Source organism: Bubalus bubalis, chromosome 9 (assembly GCF_019923935.1).
Source record: "Bubalus bubalis isolate 160015118507 breed Murrah chromosome 9, NDDB_SH_1, whole genome shotgun sequence".
Taxonomy (NCBI): Eukaryota; Metazoa; Chordata; class Mammalia; order Artiodactyla; family Bovidae; genus Bubalus; species Bubalus bubalis.
Window position 1 is genome coordinate 62,712,798 of NC_059165.1, and position 18,890 is coordinate 62,731,687.

The following is an 18,890-nucleotide window of genomic DNA, read 5'->3' on the forward strand; positions in this document are numbered from 1 at the left end:
ATGCCAAAGAATGTTCAAACTTCCATACAGTTGTGCTCATTTCACATGATAGCAAGGTCATGCTCAAAATCCTCCAAGCTAGGTTTCAATAGTACATGAATTAAGAAATTCCAGATGTACAAGCTGGATTTAGAAAAGACAGAGGAACCAGAGGTCAAATTGCCAACATCCTCTGGATCATAGAAAAAGCAACAGAATTCTAGAAAACATCTACTTCTGCTTCATTAACTACACTAAAACATTTGACTGTGTGAATCACAACAAACTATGGAAAATTCTTCAAGAGATGGGAATGCCAGACCACCTTACCTCCCTCCTGAGAAACCTGTACGCAGGTCAAAAAGCAACAGTTAGAACCAGACAGAAAACAATGGACTGGTTCAAAACTAGGAAAAGAGTACGTCAAGGCTGTATACTGTCACTCTGCTTATTTAGCTTATATGAAGAGTACATCATGAGAAATGTTGGTCTGGAATAAGCACAAGCTGAAATCAAGATGCTGGGAGAAATATCAATAACCTCAGATACACAGGTGACACCACCCTTGTGGCAGAAAGCACAGATGAATGAAAGAGCCTCTTGATGAAGGTGAAAGAGGAGAGTGAAAAAGCTAGTTTAAAACTCAACATTCAAAGAACGAAGATCATGGCATCCAGTCCCATCACTTCCTGGCATATAGATGGAGAAACAGTGAAAGACTATTTTATTGGGCTCCAAAGTCACTGCAGATGGTGGCTGCAGCCATGTAATTAAAAGACTCTTGCTCCTTGAACGAAAAGCTATGACAAACCTAGACAGTGTATTAAAAAGCAGAGACATTACTTTGCTGACAAAGGTGAGTATAGTAAAAGCTACATTTTTTTCCAGTAGTCATATATGAATGTGAGAGCTGAAGATTAAATGCTTTCAAAACATGGTGTTGGAGAAGAGATGGAGTGGACTCCATGGAGATCAAACCAGTCAATCCTAAAGGAAATCAATCCTGAATATTCATTGGAAAGACTGATGCTGAAGCTGAAGCTCCAATATTTTAGCCACATGATGCAAATATCTGACTTATTGGGAAAGACCCTGATGCTTGGAAAGATAGAAGGCAGGAGGAGAAGAGGATGCGATGGTTGGATGGCATCATCGACTCAATGGACATGAGTTTGAGCAAGCTCCAGGAGATGGTGAAGGACAGGGAATCCTGGTGTGCTGCAGTCCATGGGGTAGCAAAGAGTCAGATGCCAATGAGTGACTGAACAAGAACAATATCTACATGTCAGCATCTTTAAAAATATATTACAATAAGTTAAGAGTTTAATGGCTTACCTGTTCGAAAGGGAGTCCTAGGGATGGAGGGGGTGAAACCTGTTTCTTATATAGCCCCCACAATAAAAAGCACTCACTTCAGTGTTACCGGTGATAGATGGCTCCCTGCTAAGATGGCTGCTCTGTGTTTCTTTTCTGTTTCTCTGAAACAGATGAGCCTTTAGAGGGTTTCTCTCATCACCTATCTCCACAGTTCTTGCTGTACCAAAGTTACACTTTGGAGTGCTTCTTACTGATAGAAAGAACAATGCTATGAGCATTTTCTGAGACCTGCTGCCCTTAGGCCACTACACTCTTTTCCTGCTTTCTTACTCATTTTTCTACCTGTGTAGCATCTGTTTGATCTGTGCCCCATCCTTTCTTCAGGTCCCTTAGTTCTTGCTGAGCAGGAAATGTGGATCTATCACCTCAGGAGGAGTCCTTCACATATCAGAAACATATTTTTGATATTTTTTATTGCCCTACCTGGACATTTTACTTCCATCTGGGTGGTTTCTGCTATATTGTTTAAAGCTATGGATGATATCTCTTTTCTAGTTTTACTGAAAATGGAATTTATAACTTTTTTTTCTGTTTACTTTGTTTATTATGATATTTAGGAGGGGAAATAGGAAGTTGCTAGCTATGCCTTGTTAGGTACCAAATCTCTAAACAATCTATTGTGACCAAATATAGAAATATTTATAGAAACAGAAATAATAATAGCTACTATTTCATCTTTTTGCCAGTCAGAGGCCCTCTGTGAGTCCAAAGAAAGTCCCTTGAGGCTGGATACCATCTTATCACGTTAAGCAGCTATAGTCATTTCTGCCCTAAGGCTACAGGGGTACAGTGGAGACAAATTTAGAGTGAGCTGTATAACCTCAAGGGTGAAGAGAACAGTGAGTTTTTCACTGAACCTGGCAGAACTTGGAATAGCTTAAGACACCCTATATGGTTCCAGAAGGCAGTTCTTCTCCAGACCTTGCTTTATTTATCCTCATCTTCTATCAGCTTGTCCACAAGAAGCATGAATGTGAAGATGCCAGGCTGCATCTGCTCCAGGCACATCCACGACCATTCTGTCCTGACCTCAGTTACCACTGGGAGTTTTCAGTTCCTGCTCCAACCTCTACCCTCTCACTGTAGACTCCAGCACCCCTGGAGGTTCTTCTGGACCTTTGTCATGAGAAGAGGGTGGTAGGTTCCATATACATCCTAGGCCATCGGCATCACCTCTCCATCCCAAGCTTGGCAGTCATGGTCTTCTGCCAATCCTCTGTCGCTTCCTATTCTGTTAAACAACAAACTTTTTGTCATATTTAAGGTCAAAACATACATGCATGTATTGGTCTTTAGGGATTGAAAAACACAGAACCTTGTTTAAAAATGCCCCAATTTGGACCTTGAATTTGAACAGATTATACTGGACACAAATCTCCAGTTAGGAATGGAGATTCTTCTTATATGTACCCTAAAAAATATGTTTTCCGTTACTAAAACCTCTTGCAGATATAGGCTTGTGTATCAGTCCTTGAATAGTCAGTGTTTCACCTGGTCAGAAAAGGGTCCTTGAAATGCATGTAAACATGTACATAATGTGTAAAATAATGAACTGTCTCTACATAGATCTACAGGAGATTTTATATATACACACATTTATATGTTTGATTTTTGTATATGTTTATGATTCAGAATTAGAGCAAATTATGCTCAAGTTGGTGTGCTTGAGTAGAGCTAATTTAAATATAAATCAGCTGTAAAAATTAAATAGTCACTTCATTCCAGTTGGCTTCCTCATTATTTCTAAGACTTGCCTGGAATGTCTTCTCCTTTTCCCAGTCAACCCTGCACACGAGCCTTGGCTCTAGTCTTGCTTCTTCCTGGAAGCCTTCCCTGACTGCCACCAGCCATTTGAGCTCAGACATTAATAAAACACAAAAGTGATTTGCAGGCACTGAGTCTGCATCTCTGCAGTGGAATGAGCCATGCAGGAACTGACCCTCCACATCCCTGCCCTGTTCCCAGGGCTCTGCCATATCTCATTTTAAGTGAGAACATGATTTTTTTCCAATTTAGTCTTTATTAGTTGAGGACCTGGGAAATGTGGTTGGCTATGAAATCCTTCTTTAAAACTGCTATTTTCTGCACTACTGCTCATCTATTCTAGGTTTCCCATGTAGGGAAATGCTTACCTACTGCCTGACAAAGACAAGTAAAGCCAGAGCTAGCAATTTTTGACCAATATTTTGCATATATAACATTTTGTTTTGCCCTGGAGTATGGAAAATCTGTGGATTTTTATCAGAAGTTTTAAAAGCTTATTTCATCAAGCTAACCTCTCTGCTCCAGATTATTGTTATAAATGCTACTCCACTAATGCACATTTACAAATGTTGTACAAGTTCTGAATGTATTTCTTTTTCCAGATGAAGGATTATCATTAGAATCAAGAGAAACATTAAAGTCTCCTCAAATCTGGTTACTGAGAACAGTAATGGGTTTAATAGGGAAATCTATCTGTCTTTTCTTGTAGGTTGTACCACTAATTGGTTTAACTCATCTTCCTCCCAGTTTAATGTATTTTAAGTTCTTTCAAAGATTGCTTTTTAAGAAGGACTTTATTAGCAAGCTCCTGAATAATGGAGTCCTAATTCCTTTGCTCATGCTTGTTTTTACACAAAATGATGCATCCTCTAAGGATAAGAGAAACATGCATATATATCGATGTTTTAGGCACTGAAAAGTAAAAACTGGAATTACATGTAATAATGCAATTTAATTTGAGCAGGCACAACCTCGCTCAATTCTTTGAGATGATCTCCAATTAGAAATGGGAATTCACCTTGTGTATGCTTTTAAAATCCCCTCAGAATGGGAGAAAATAATAGCAAACAAAGCAACTGACAAAGAATTAATCTCAAAAATATACAAGCAACTCCTGCAGCTCAATTACAGAAAAATAAATGACCCAACCAAAAAATGGGCCAAAGAACTAAACAGACATTTCTCCAAAGAAGACATACAGATGGCTAACAAACACATGAAAAGATGCTCAACATCACTCATTATCAGAGAAGTGCAGATCAAAACCTCAATGAGGTATCATCTCATGCCGGTCAGAATGGCTGCTATCAAAAAGTCTACAAACAATAAATGCTGGAGAGGGTGTGGAGAAAAGGGAAAACTCTTACACTGTTGGTGGAAATGCAAACTAGTACAGCTACTATGGAGAACAGTGTGGAGATTGCTTAAAAAACTGGAAATAGAACTGCCATATGACCCAGTAATCCCACTGCTTGGCATACACACCGAAGAAACCAGAATTTAAAGAGACACATGTACCCCAATGTTCATCGCAGCACTGTTTACAATAGCCAGGACATGGAAGCAACCTAGATGTCCATCAGCAGATGAATGGATAAGAAAGCTGTGGTACATATACACAAAGGAATATTACTCAGCTATTAAAAAGAATGCATTTGAATTAGTTCTAATGAGGTGGATGAAACTGGAGCCTATTATACAGAGTGAAGTAAGTCAGAAAGAAAAACACCAATACAGTATATTAACACATATGTGTGGAATTTAGAAAGATGGTAACAATGGCCTTATATGTGAGACAGCAAAAGAGACAGATGTAAAGAACAGATTTTTGGACTCTGTGGGAGAAGGCAAGGGTGGGATGATTTGAGAGAGTAGCATTGAAACATGTATATTACCATATGTGAAATAGATTGCCAGTCCAGGTTTGATGCATGAGACAGGGTGCTCAGGGCTGGTGCACTGGGATGACCCTGAGGGATAGGATGCGGAGGGAGCCGGGAGAGGAGTTCAGGATGGGGAACACATGTACACCCATGGCTAATTCATGTCAGTGTATGGCGGAAACCACTACAATATTGTACAGTAATTAGCCTCCAATTAAATTAATTAAAAAAAATAAAATCCCTGCAAGAAGCCCCAATTTTTTTTTCTTTTTAAAAATTTTTATTGGAATATAGTTGGTTTACAATGAGGTATAACTGATTCACTTTGCTATCTACCTAGTTTTATTTTCTGTCATTAAAACTGCTATGGCTGGCAGCATCTCTCTTAGATCTCAAGGGTAAGTGCAACCAGCCCCTGACGTTCCTCAGAAGAGAGGATACTTGTGGTTGCCTGCTGGTTTCTGAAAGCTTCATCTTCACAGTAAATCCCTACCATAACCCCAAGAGGTTGAGACTGTTAATATCACCATTTTACAGATGAAAGACCTGAGGCTTGGAGAAGAGCAGTGATACGTGAAAAGCAACCACTGGTAAACTGAGAGCTGGTGTTCAAACTCAGGGCTGATAGAGCCAGAAGTTTGAACTTAAAAAAAATTTTTTTTAATTCATTGAAGTACATTTGATTTACAGGGGTTGTGTTAATTTCTTCTATATAGCAGAGTAACTCAATCATATAAATATATATTCATATTCTTTTATATATATTATACTTAATATATTAATTATATTAATATAGTATATTGTTTTTCATATTCTTTTCCATTATATTGTCATAGTATATTGTAACAGTATATTGAATATAGTTCTCTGTGTTATACAATAGGACCTTGTTGTTTATCCATCCTATATATAATAATTACTTGCATCTGCTAAACTCCCAATCCTTCCCACCTGTACCCTCTCTCTCCTTGGCAACTGCAAGTCTGTTCTATATATCTGTGCATCTGTTTTTGTTTTGTAGATATGTTGATTTGTGTCATATTTTCTCACATATTTCCTTGTCTTTCTCTTTCTGACTTGACCTAGTATGATACTCTCTAGGTCCATCCATGTTGCTGCAAATGGCATTACATTCTTTTGATGGCTGAATAATATTCCTTTATATATTTATATGTTGTTCAGTCACTAAGTCATATCTGATTCTTTGTAACCCCATGGACTGCAGCACACCAGGATTCCATGTCCTACACTATCTCCTAGAGTTTGTTCAAATTCATGTCTCTCTCTGTCTCTCTTTCTATATATATATGTATACATACACACACACATATAGATGAACATATATATGTGTCTATGTATATCACATCTTTATGCATTCATCTATTGATAGACATTTAGGTTGTTTTCTTGTCTTGACTATTGTAAACAATGCTACTATGAACATAGGGGTACATGTATCTTTTCAAATTATAGTTTTGTCTGGATATATGCCCAGAACTGGCATTGCTAGATCATATGATGTTCTGTTTTTAGTTTTTTAAGGAACCTCCATATGGTGGCTCAGTGGTGAAGAATCCACCTGCCAATGCAGGAGGCACAGATTTGATTACTGGGTTGGGAAGATTCTCTGGGCAGGGAAATGGCAACCCACTCCAGAATTCTTGCCTGGGAAGTCCCATGGATAGAGGAGCCTGGTGGGCTACAGTCCATGGGGTCACAAAAAGAGTCACGATACGACAGTAACGCAACAACAGCAGCAACAACAAAGAACCTCCATACTGTTCTCCAGAGTGCTGCACCAATTCACATTCCCATCAGTAGTGTAGGAGGTTCCCTTTTCTGCCCACTCTCTACGGCATTTGTTATTTGTTGACTTTTTAATGGTGGCCATTCTGACTGGTACCTCCACACTGTAGTTTTGATTTGCATTTCGCTAATAATTAGTGATGCTGAGAATCTTTTCATGTGCCTGTTGATCATCCGTATTAGAATCTTGAACTCTTAATGCGGTGCTATACTCCTGTTTGTATTCAGGGTAGGGAGTGTGGTTCTGACCTCTGTTGCAGGTATGTGGTCTTTAACTTGGGGAAGAGTGTCTCTCTTGCATATGGGCCCAGAGTGCCCCAGGTGCAGGCATCTGGGGTGGTGGTGTGTGAGTAGACCAAGTGAATGTCGAATCAGGAGACTTGGGTTTGTAGGACCTTGGAGATGTTGCCTAACCTCTGAGAAACAGCAGAGAAGAATCTTGTCTTACTAGCTGGCTTCAGGGATCGTTTCATGTGAAAATACCATGCTCATGATCTGGAGTCCCATCCTTTTACATTTGGTGGATCCACAGACACAAATAATCTCAGAGCCAGTGGTTTCAAAGTGCTGAACACTTAAGTCTGTTCTAGCCTAATCCTCCCATAAAGCTGCAAACTTGTCCTGTCGTCACCTCCATTCTGCACATGAGGAAACTGGCCATTGGGAAAGCCCCTGTCCAGTCTCAGCTAGGACGGCATCTGAGCCCAGTGCTGTCATCCTCCAGAGCTGATACTCTCTCCTGCCTCCCCAGGATTCTTTTAAAGCAGAATGGCTGGTTATTGTTCCTAAAACCATACTAAGCAGAATCAACCCTCACCTATTTCAGTCCTAGTTGATCAGCACCCCAAAACTGTAGCCCAAGGAGCAATTGTAGCTCTTCCTTCCTGTCTTATCGAGCTCCCGTGGAGTGCAGCACCCCCTCTTCAGTGCTCCTTGCACACTCCCCCTGCCAGCCCTGGTGCACTTGCTGCTTGCTGGATATTCAACAGCATGAGGGACCCAGTCCCTATTGGGGAGAAGACTACGTGTAACTGAAGGCTCCCAGCAGCATGAGGACGTCAGGGTAGAAAGAGGAGGCTGGACCCTAGGCAGCACGGTTCAGGAAGGCGTCCTTGTGTTGATCCAGCTCAGCATCTAATTCTGCCCTGAAGAAGGCCTTTTAGAGAAGACGCTAATTGCAAACACTCGGAGTGCATCGATCCACTGCTGCTCTGATTAAGTAATTATGCACAAACAGCACCTAGGAGGGCTGAAGGAGATTAGTCTGAAAGGGCCGGCACTGGGTCTCCATTTCTGAGAGGCCTGCTGGCCTGCTCCAGAGACAACTCCAGTCCAGCCCAACTCTTTAATTACCTTCAGAAGCACCAAAGTTTAAATTACATTCTGTTTTCATATTAGCTTCTTCCAGCACCCTGAACTAAGCATTGGTAAGGCTAGGGTCGGAGAGGGAGGGTCCTTGAGCAGGAGCGGTGGTTTTCTCATTTGGTTCTTTAGTTGCAAGATTTTCTGAGTTCTGAGAGCATACCAGTAATTGGTTCCCTAGCAGAGGTTCACAGATACCCTAAAATTGTTGTGTGTCAGATTTGCCATTTTCAAACGTCCCCAGTTGGGTGTTCCAATGTGGCCTTCAGTTAGGATTTGTAACACACAGGCATAGACACTTTATCTTTTAGGTTTTAGCACTGTAGCTCTAAATACAGAATGTCCACAGTCTGTCCCCACCTTTATTTTTCACATCATCTCTTATATATGTTTATACCTCAGATTGTTTCCGTACCTTTCTCTTTTCTAATCCTCTAAGAGGGCTTGGTATAAGTAGCATGTCATTCAGTCCCCAAAGTCAACAATCAGCTGAGATCAGCTTGGAATACTAGTCATCAACCTTGGGAGCATTTTTCAAAGGAGCACAGTCTCCCAGCTCCTGTCTCTTCCCTGGACATTACCTATCTTGAAACTTCCTCACTAGCTTTTGGCTTTGTCTGAAGGAAGATAGAGGAGCCAGGGAAGGAGGAGTGAATGGGTGATGGGGGTGGGCAGGGCCAGGCTACTGACACTCATTAAGTGAAGAAGCAGTGCTCAGCTCGACTGACCCCTCCACAGGCACATACTCATAGATCAGGGCACCCCTTCCTCTCTCCTGACCCTGCCAGGGCTATATGACCTCATCACCACTTTCTACCCGATGCTGTTGGCCACAGTGCCCCTTCTCCCTCCCATCCACTGAGCCATCATGATGTACTTACTCCCAGCTTTATTTCAACACGGTCTGCATTCAAAGCCCACAGGCTTCATACCCGCTTAAAAGCTCCAGGCCTTGTGGAGGGGGAAAGAGCCCAGGTAGAAAAAGCCATCACATTTTCTTCCCAGGGTTGTATACCATCCACAGAGGCTGCATGCACCTTATTTACATTTGCTTATTGCATTTCGTTCATATTTTCCAAACAGACAGGGCAGGTCTGCTGGGAGAACAAGAGATTACCTGGGCCTTCTCTGCCTGAGTGCTGCACTTTCCTAGGGGAGGGAGACCTGTCTGCCTGCACATTTGCAATAACGTAGCAGCCCTCTCCTTTTCTCTAATGAAGCCCCAGTGGCTGCACAGATGATGGATGCTCCTGGGAGCATAACAGGAAGGCAGCAGGCTGGAGTCAGCCCTTCCAAAAGACAACTGTTCTCACAGTAAAGCCTGATGGTGCTCCTTCCATCCTCTGCTGCTCGGCTAGCTGCCTCCCTGCCCCGCTGGCAGAGCTTCCTTTACCTATGAGGGCCTGAGGTTTCAATTTTTTTCCATGTACAACATGGAGCAGGTATATTAATTGCCTCAGTTAGTACTGGCTATTCACAAGCCCAGTCAATCCAGAAAGCTGGTCCAGGACCCAGGGGCAGCCCAGCAAGGAGACAGCTGAGATCCAAATCCTGTCCCTGCCACCTGATGGCGATTTGACTTGGGGAGTTTGTAACCCGTGCCACACAGTTTCTTTCAGTACATATATTCCGAATAACGATTATCCTTATGGTAAGTGCCGAGAATGGAGGTGTGTGTTGAGGGAAATCAGATGCCCCCCTCCCCTCACGTAGCTTTGCCACCTGGAAGAATCAGGCAACTATTACAACCCAAATCTCTGGACTTGTACTGACCCACATACAAAATAAGTGAAGGAGAGATGTCATTCTTTATATTCCAGGCATCTCCTCGGGCTTTTATGAAAAGCATAACAATAATATTCTAACATATTATGCAGACAACTGGGAGATGGGAAGGGGAACATAAATTTATCAAGTCCCCATTGTAAGCCAGTAGCTGTGAGCTAGGTTTTACTGATACTATCTCATCTCACTCCATGTGGTGATGCTAGGAGCTAAGCTTTATTAGACCATCTTGCAGATGGATGGATGGAAGTTTACAGAAGGCAGCAAGAGCACTGTTATGCCCAGTTAATAAGTATGCATTGGGAGCATTCTTTATGCCAGGAACTGACTGCATTAGGTGCTGGGCTCCAAGAGCTGAGCCTTGGGGCAAGCCAGCCTCGGGGCGTGTTTTATGTTGCTATGATTTAGAAGGGAAGATGGACACTGAGCTGGAAGTTACAGGTGTGCTTTAAAGCAGAGATCTGACAGAAGATAAGCATTAGCAAGACAAAGAGAAGAAACGTGCTCCATCAGAACGGTGTGTGCAAAAGACAGCGCAGAGCCTCAAGGCCCAGGAGGAGCAAAAAGAGTTGGAGGCAGAGGCCACTGGGATCACATTAAGGAGTCTGGGTGGGCTTGTGCAGAGCAATTGAGGCCCTCTGGAGTAGCTAAGTGGGAAAGTGACTTAATCAAATTTCCCTTTTGGAAAGATCACTTTGGCTGCTGGATGGCAAAGGGAAAGTGGGGAGCAAGACTGGGAGCCTTGACTTGGTGGGAGGTCCCAGTGGTGCCTGGGCTGGCAGCAGAGATAGCAAGAAGCAGGGGACTTTGGTGGGAGTCAGGACAGGCAGTCCTGGGTGTCTGCCCTGTGGTTATGAGTGCTGGGCAGGGCCGCACTCTGATTCTAGGAGGAGGCAGAGATTGGGGGTCAGTCGATCTCAGAGATGCCGCCAACACTAGCCATGCTGGACAGATTGAGATCATGGAAGAAAGAGAGTAACCTGTAGAAATAAGAAGGTAGATATGGAAAGATTGCAGAAGAGGATGTTGGGCAGAGATGAGTAGGAGAATGAAAACAATTAAAAGTTAGCTAAAGCCAGGGTTGGGAGTGAAAGGAAGAGAATGGAGCATGGAGGGCAGAGCGCTGGCTGCGCCCACCATTCAGGAAATATGGCAGTGGATGGGGACACGGTCCTGGTCTTCACAGCTTGGCCAGATCCTCTCCCAAGACAGCAGCATCTTCCCCTCTGATGATCGGATGCTGGTGGCCTGAGAACCTTGCTTCTCTCACCAGGAGAGACTACCAGACAGCCCTCTAGAAATCATAAGGATTGGCCCACCTCTGGGCAGAGTGTGATTTGAATGTGGTTTTATGGTTTTCTCCACACAGAAGTGTCTTTTCCCAAGGAAGGAACCGAGTGTACGGGAGGCACCCGTCAGGGCCCCTATTTCTGGAGCATTAATCCTCCTCTCCTGCCTTTTTCGGGGGCTATAAGAGGCACCTTAAAAGGCAAGCACTTTTCTCCCATAGGAGATGGGCTGCATTGTGGCTAGAATACCGAATCTGAGCAAATAGTTCTCTGTGTGCCATCGTCTCTGAATATTTTTTCCTCTGGGACATATCTGGCCCCAGGCAGACTGTGCCTGATTTGCTCCTTATAAGGACTGTTTGGTTGAGGACACTATGCATGAATAGGGCCCAGTAATTGAATGCCTCCTATCTCCATTCGGCTTCTGATCTCTCTCTACGCAGGCCAGTGCCATCCTGCTTGAGGACTTCTCCCCAAGCGACAGGTTTGCTCCTTCAAGACTCCAGTCCCTGACTTGATCAGCCACCCAAAGCCTGCATACTTTGAGAAGCTGGTGGGAAATTCAGTCTTCTCAAGATATAGATTACCTGCACATCTGTCAGGGTTTAGTTATACATGACTAATTCATCCTGCAGCATGAGATGGGGATTCATTTCCTTTGCAAGTTGACTTGGCAATTTTCTCTGCTCAAAGAACATTTAGAACAGACAGTGTGCATGGCAATCAGGAAGAAATAGATGCTATTAATTTTCCATTTGCAAACTTGAGATTGACTATAGAGCCTATATCCCATTCTCCTTGGAAAAACAGACCACAGCCTCTCCTGTTTAGAGCTGTGCAAAGTCCGAAAATTTAGAAAAGAGAGCCTTCTATTCCCCAGAGGCTCTGAACTGGGGCTGTTGTTGTGGAGGCTTCTCCCAAGGGTTGGCACTGGTACCTGGCAGAGACAAGCATCACCACTGTCGGCACAAGCTCCTCCTCCTCCTCCTCCTCTCTGTGCATGTGGTTCAACATGGGATGCTGGTCCCCAGCTTGAGTGAGCATGTGATCTCCTTCCTCAGCTCATTGCTAAGGAATGAAGGGAAACGCTGGAGGCACAGACTTACATGTCAGGATATCACGATGGACCTGCGAAAGCTGGAAATCCCAAAGGTGGCTAGCTTCATCCAGTGCTCGTTATACAATGTTCTGCCACACTGGAAATACTGTGTATCTGTGTTGTCCCAGATGGAGTCATTCACTAGCCACATATGACTACTGAGCAACTTGGAAATGGATGGGTGCAAATGAAGAACTAAATTTTAACTTTTATTTCATTTTCATCAATTTAAAGGAAAATAGTCACATGTGGCTTACGGTAATTCTACTGGATAGCAGAGGTATCTGTGTGCGCAAAACCAGTTTAGCACAGAGGTATGCCGAAGCCAGTTGTGTGTCCAAAGCCAATTGTGTTTAGCTGTATTTGTCTTTGGGGCTTCCCAGGTGGTGCTAGTGGTAAAGAACCTGGCTGCCAGTACAGGAGACATAAACACACAGGTTCAATCCCTGGGTCGGGAAGATCCCCTGGAGAAGGGCATGGCAACCCACTCCAGTATTCTTGCCTGGGAACCCATAGACAGAGGAGCCTGGCAGTCTACAGTCCATAGTTTTGCAGAGTTGAACATGACTGAAGCAACTTAGCTAGTGTATTTGTCTTGCTAGTTTTCTGAATGCTGTGGCAGTTGCTCTACACTTACCTATATATCATCAGTTTTAAAATAAAAATAATAGTAGAGGTAATAAAAATCATAGCTGGCACATGCTGAGTAATTGCTGTATACCAGGTGTTTTCCTCAGCATGCTACATACCTTGTCAATTTCATAGTCACATAATGATACCTTGAGTTTACAGATATGATGAAACGGAGGCGCTGAGGGGTTAAGTGGCTGGTTTGAGTCACCCAGCAAGTCAGTGGTCGAGCTGGGGTTCACACCAGGCAGCGACATCCCAGAGCTCAAATACTCTGCTGCCTCTCCAGACGGTCCTCAGTGCCGTTTCCTGGCTGGTGTTTTCAGATACAATCATGTTCTGGTTGTTGGAAGCCAGGTATTGTCTTGAGGTCATTAGCGACCTGGGTATAAGCAATGGTCACACGTTCCATGCTTTACAGAGTTCAGCTGTGGCTCCTGACTGGAAGGAAGGCAGCAGCTAGACATGAGCACACTCAGGTTGCATAGACTTCACCTGGGTCTGCTCACCACCTCACCTCCAGTGGAGGGCAAGAGAGTCCTTTCCTCCCTGAGGTTTAGGAAGTTGGGCTGTGTTCTCCATCAAGTACCAAACCCCAGGCTCAGGAAAGAGGGGCTCTCCTAAATGCAAGGTAAACAGGAGGAGAGGCTCTGCCTAGTATTGTTGTCTTCTGGAGAGGATTCACCCCTTGGCAGGGCAGATGGGGGCTGATGGGCACAGCCGAGTGAAGGCTGGATGGGTGTCTGAGTGAGACCCATGGGTCCTTTATCACTGCCCGTGTGTCTTCCGGTGGAGAGCCTGGGTGTTCGCTGGGGTCCCTCTGCATTGACAGATTCTAGCCTTCATCTGCATCTTGCCAGCACCGTGAGACATTCAGAACGCAGCTCTGTGTCATAATGGTGATTTGCATGGCTTTTAGAATTTGGGAAAAGTGACAGTGGTGGGCTTCACTTTTTCTTTATTGAGACTTTATCTCCTTGGGTCTCTAATTCCTGTCCCTCTCGATGCAAACTGCTAAATGCAGTGCTGGGTGTTCTGCCTCTTGCTAGAGGCCCACTGCCTGGACCCTTTGTCAGGATTCTCAGGACCTAGAATTAGGGTAAAATCAGGTAGCAAGGGAAAGTCAGCTCCCTTCTCTGTGCCACTGTCCCTCCTTTGGGGATTCCTCTCCTCCAGTCTTAGTTCTTGCTGAGACTGTCAGATAGCCTGCACCTATCCATCCAGCATCTGGAGTTTCTTGTTCTCAGAAGGAGTGTTCATTAAATCTTCTCTGTCATACCCTAAAAGATGAGCTGGTTAGTTAAAGATGGGCTGCAGAAAAGGACTCTTTCAGGGACGAGGCATCCATCTGTCCATAAGCGAAATTCAAATCAGTCTGTCCAAAGGCCGGCAAAATATGCCACACTCAGAAACCCACATGTGAGCTGATGCAAAATTGAGAGTTGCTCATACTGGGGTCTTTTGATATCCCAGGCTGCCTTTCCCTAAGAGCATTAGCTATCCCTAAGTGTTTATCTCTTGGCATGAGTTCAGTGGAAAATGTGATCTTCTCTGGCAAACTGCAACAGTAAGTTTGATCAGGTTAGCAAAAGGACCCATAACAGCTTTTGGAGGCTGGTATGTGATGCTAAGACCACCCCAGCTTGCTTTCAGAGTGCAGAGGCAGTCCACGTTAAGGTTTGCATAGCGCTGCTTGCCTGGGAGTCTCGGCTCTTACTTTGTCACACTCTTTACCTGTGAAGGCAACATCTTTGGGGCATTTTCACAGTGGGGTAGGGAGTTACATCCTAGTTGGAGAGAGAGTTCTGTTTGGAGCATTGCTTGTTAAGGGAAGAGAGCCCACAGACTTAATGTTTGTTCCATCTGCTTTTTCTCCAGCCTGCACAGACAAGGAGTTGAGAAACCTTGCTTCCCGACTCAAGGACTGGTTTGGAGCCCTTCATGAGGATGCAAACAGGGTCATCAAGCCCACCAGCTCTGAAACAGCTCAAGGCAGTAAGACACTTTACTCTTGCTAGTTTATTTCATTTTAAACACCACATTTCTTCAGTTACTGATATTGATTGACCACCCTGAGATGCTGTTGTTAAAAGAAACACCAACTTAAATGTACACAGTGACTTGAAACACACTGCAATTTCAGAAATATTAAAATACTGGAGGACAAGGAAATGCCTTAGAATCAAGAAAATACAACCATTTATTTTTTAAATTATTTATTTTACTTTACAATATTGTATTGGTTTTGCCATACATTGACTTGAATCTGCCATGAGTGTACATGTGTTCCCCATCCTGAACCCCCCTCCCACGTCCCTCCCCATCTCCTCCCTCTGGGTCATCCCAGTGCACCAGCCCTGAGCATCCTGTTTCATGCATCAAACCTGGACTGGTGATTCATTTCACATATGATATTTTACATGTTTCAATGCCATTCTCCCATATCATCCCACCCTCACACTCTCCCACAGAGTCCAAAAGACTGTTCAATACATCTGTGTCTCTTTTGCTATCTCGCATATAGGGTTATCGTTATCATCTTTCTAAATTCCATATATATGCATTAGTATACTGTATTGGTGTTTTTCTTTCTGGCTTACTTCACTGTATAATAGGCTCCAGTTTCATCCACTGCATTAGAACTGATTCAAATGTATTCTTTTTAATGGCTGAGTAATATTCCACTGTGTATATGTACCACAACTTTCTTGTCCATTCATCTGCTGATGGACATCTAGGTTGCTTCCATGTCCTGGCTATTATAAACAGTGCTGCGATGAACATTGGGGTACACGTGTCTCTTTCCATTCTGGTTTCCTCGGTGTGTATGCCCAGCAGTGGGATTGCTGGGTAATAAGGCAGTTCTATTTCCAGTTTTTTAAGGAATCTCCACACTGTTCTCCATAGTGGCTGTATTAGTTTGCATTCCCACCAACAGTGTAAGAGGGTTCCCTTTTCTCCACATCCTCTCCAACATTTCTGGAGCCATTCTGACTGGTGTGAAATGGTACCTCATTGTGGTTTTGATTTGCATTTCTCTGATAATGAGTGATGTTGAGCATCTTTTCATGTGTTGGTTAGCCATCTGTATGTCTTCTTTGGAGAAATGTCTGTTTAATTCTTTGGCCCACTTTTTGATTGGGTCTTTTATTTTTCTGGAATTGAACTAAAGGAGTTGCTTGTATATTTTTGAGATTAATTCTTTGTCTGTTGCTTTGTTTGCTATTATTTTCTCCCATTCTCAAGGCTGTCTTTTCACCTTGCTTATAGTTTCCTTTGTTGTGCAGAAGCTTTTAATTTTAATTAGGTCCCATTTGTTTATTTTTGCTTTTATTTCCATTACTCTGGGAGGTGGGTCATAGAGGATCCTGCTGTGATTTATGTCAGAGAGTGTTTTGCCTATGTTTTCCTCTAGGAGTTTAATAGTTTCTGGTCTTACATTTAGATCTTTAATCCATTTTGAGTTTATTTTTGTGTATGGTGTTAGAAAGTGTTCTAGTTTCATTCTTTTACAAGTAGTTGACCAGTTTTCCCAGCACCACTTGTTAAAGAGATTGATTGTCTTTTCTCCATTGCATATTCTTGCCTCCTTTGTCAAAGATAAGGTGTCCATAGGTGTTTGGATTTATCTCTGGGCTTTCTATTTTGTTCCATTGATCTATATTTCTGTCTTTGTGCCAGTACCATACTGTCTTGATGACTGTGGCTTTGTAGTAGAGACTGAAGTCAGGTAGTTTGATTCCTCCAGTTCCATTCTTCTTTCTCAGGATTGCTTTGGCTATTCGAGGTTTTTTTGTATTTCCATACAAATTGTGAAATTATTTGTTCTAGTCCTCTGAAAAATACTGTTGGTAGCTTGATCCTATCCCTAGATTGGTTTGGGTAGTATACTCATTTTCACTATATTGATTCTTCCAATCCATGAACATGGTATATTTCTCCATCTATTAGTGTCCTTTTTGATTTCTGTCACCAGTGTTTTATAGTTCTCTATATATAGGTCTTTAGTTTCTTTAGGTAGATATATTCCTAAGTATTTTATTCTTTTCATTGCAATGGTGAATGGAATTGTTTCCTTAATTTCTCTTTCTGTTTTCTCATTATTAGTGTATAGGAATGCAAGGGATTTCTGTGTGTTGATTTTATGTCCTGCAACATTACTATATCCATTGATTAGCTCTAGTAATTTTCTGGTGGAGTCTTTAGGGTTTTCTATGTAGAGGATCATGTCATATGCAAACAGCAAGAGTTTTACTTCTACTTTTCCAATCTGGATTCCTTTTATTTCTTTTTCTGCTCTGATTGCTGTGGCCAAAACTTCCAAAACTATGTTGAATAGTAATGGTGAAAGTGGGCACCCTTGTCTTGTTCCTGACTTAGGGGAAATGCTTTCAATTTTTCACCTTTGAGGATAATGTTTGCTGTGGGTTTGTCATATATAGCTTTTATTATGTTGAGGTATGTTCCTTCTATGCCTGCTTTCTGGAGGGTTTTTATCATAAATGGATGTTGAGTTTTGTCAAAGGCTTTCTATGCACCTATTGAGATAATCATATGGTTTTTATTTTTCAATTTGTTAATATGGTGTATTACATTTATTGATTTGCAGATATTGAAGAATCCTTGCATCCCTGGGATAAAGCCCACTTGGTCATGGTGTATGATCTTTTTAAATGTTGTTGGATTTTGTTTGCTAAAATTTTGTTAAGGATTTTTGCATCTATGTTTATCAGTGATATTGATCTGTAGTTTTCTTTTTTTGTGTGGCATCTTTGTCAGGTTTTGATATTAGGGTGATGGTGGCCTCATAGAATGAGTTTGGAAATTTACCTTGCTCTGCAATTTTCTGGAAGAGTTTGAGTAGGATAGGTGTTAGTTCTTCTCTAAATTTTTGGTAGAATTCAGCTGTGAAGCCATCTGGTCCTGGGCTTTTGTTTGTTGGAAGATTTCTGATTATGTTTCAATTTCCGTGCTTGTGATGGGTCTGTTAAGATTTTCTGTTTCTTCCTGGTTCAGTTTTAGAAAGTTGTACTTTTCTAAGAATTTGTCCATTTCTTCCAAGTTGTCCATTTTATTTGCATATAGTTGCTGATAATAGTCTCTTATGATCCTTTCTATTTCTGTGTTATCTGTTTTGATCTCTCCATTTTCATTTCTAATTTTGTTGATTTGATTTTCTCCCTTTGTTTCTTGATGAGTCTGGCTAATGGTTTGTCAATTTTATTTATCTTCTCAAAGAACCAGCTTTTTTTGGTTTTGTTGATTTTTGCTATGGTCTCTTTTGTTTCTTTTGCCTTGATTTCTGCCCTAATTTTTAAGACTTCTTTCCTTCTGCTAACCCTGGGGCTCACAATTTCTTCCTTTTCAAGTTGCTTTAGGTGTAGAGTTAGGTTATTTATTTGACTTTTCTCTTGTTTCTTGAGGTAAGCCTGTATTGCTATGAACCTTCCCCTTAGTACTGCTTTTACAGTGTCCCATAGGTTTTCGGCTGTTGTATTTTCATTTTCATTCATTTCTGTACATATATTGATTTCATTTTTGATTTCTTCTGTGATTTGTTGGTTATTCAGCAGCGTGTTGTTCAGCCTCCATATGTTTGGGGTTTTAATAGTTTTTCTCCTGTAATTGACATCTAATCTGACTGCATTGTGGTCAGAAAGGATGCTTGGAATGATTTAAGTTTTTTTGAATTTACCAAGGCTAGATTTATGGCCCAGGATATGATCTATCCTGGAGAAGATTCCATGTGCACTTGAGAAAAAGGTGAAATTCATTGTTTTGGGGTGAAACATCCTATAGATATCAATTAGGTCTAACTGGTCCATTGTATCATTTAAAGTTTGTGTTTCCTTGTTAATTTTCTATTTAGTTGATCTATCCATAGGTGTGAGTGGGACATTGAAGTCTCTCACTATT

The 18,890-nt window shown here is 42.2% G+C and overlaps 1 protein-coding gene across 2 annotated transcripts in view; it reads left to right on the forward strand.

The window, feature by feature from the left end:
- Positions 1 to 18,890, forward strand: part of SPOCK1 (SPARC (osteonectin), cwcv and kazal like domains proteoglycan 1) — a 582,941-nt gene that overhangs the window by 530,595 nt on the left and 33,456 nt on the right. For both annotated transcript variants that reach the window (XM_025292652.3, XM_025292653.3), the window contains one exon: positions 14,853 to 14,969. In XM_025292652.3, coding sequence (XP_025148437.1) covers positions 14,853 to 14,969 — 117 coding nt within the window. The remainder of the gene's footprint in view (positions 1 to 14,852; positions 14,970 to 18,890) is intronic.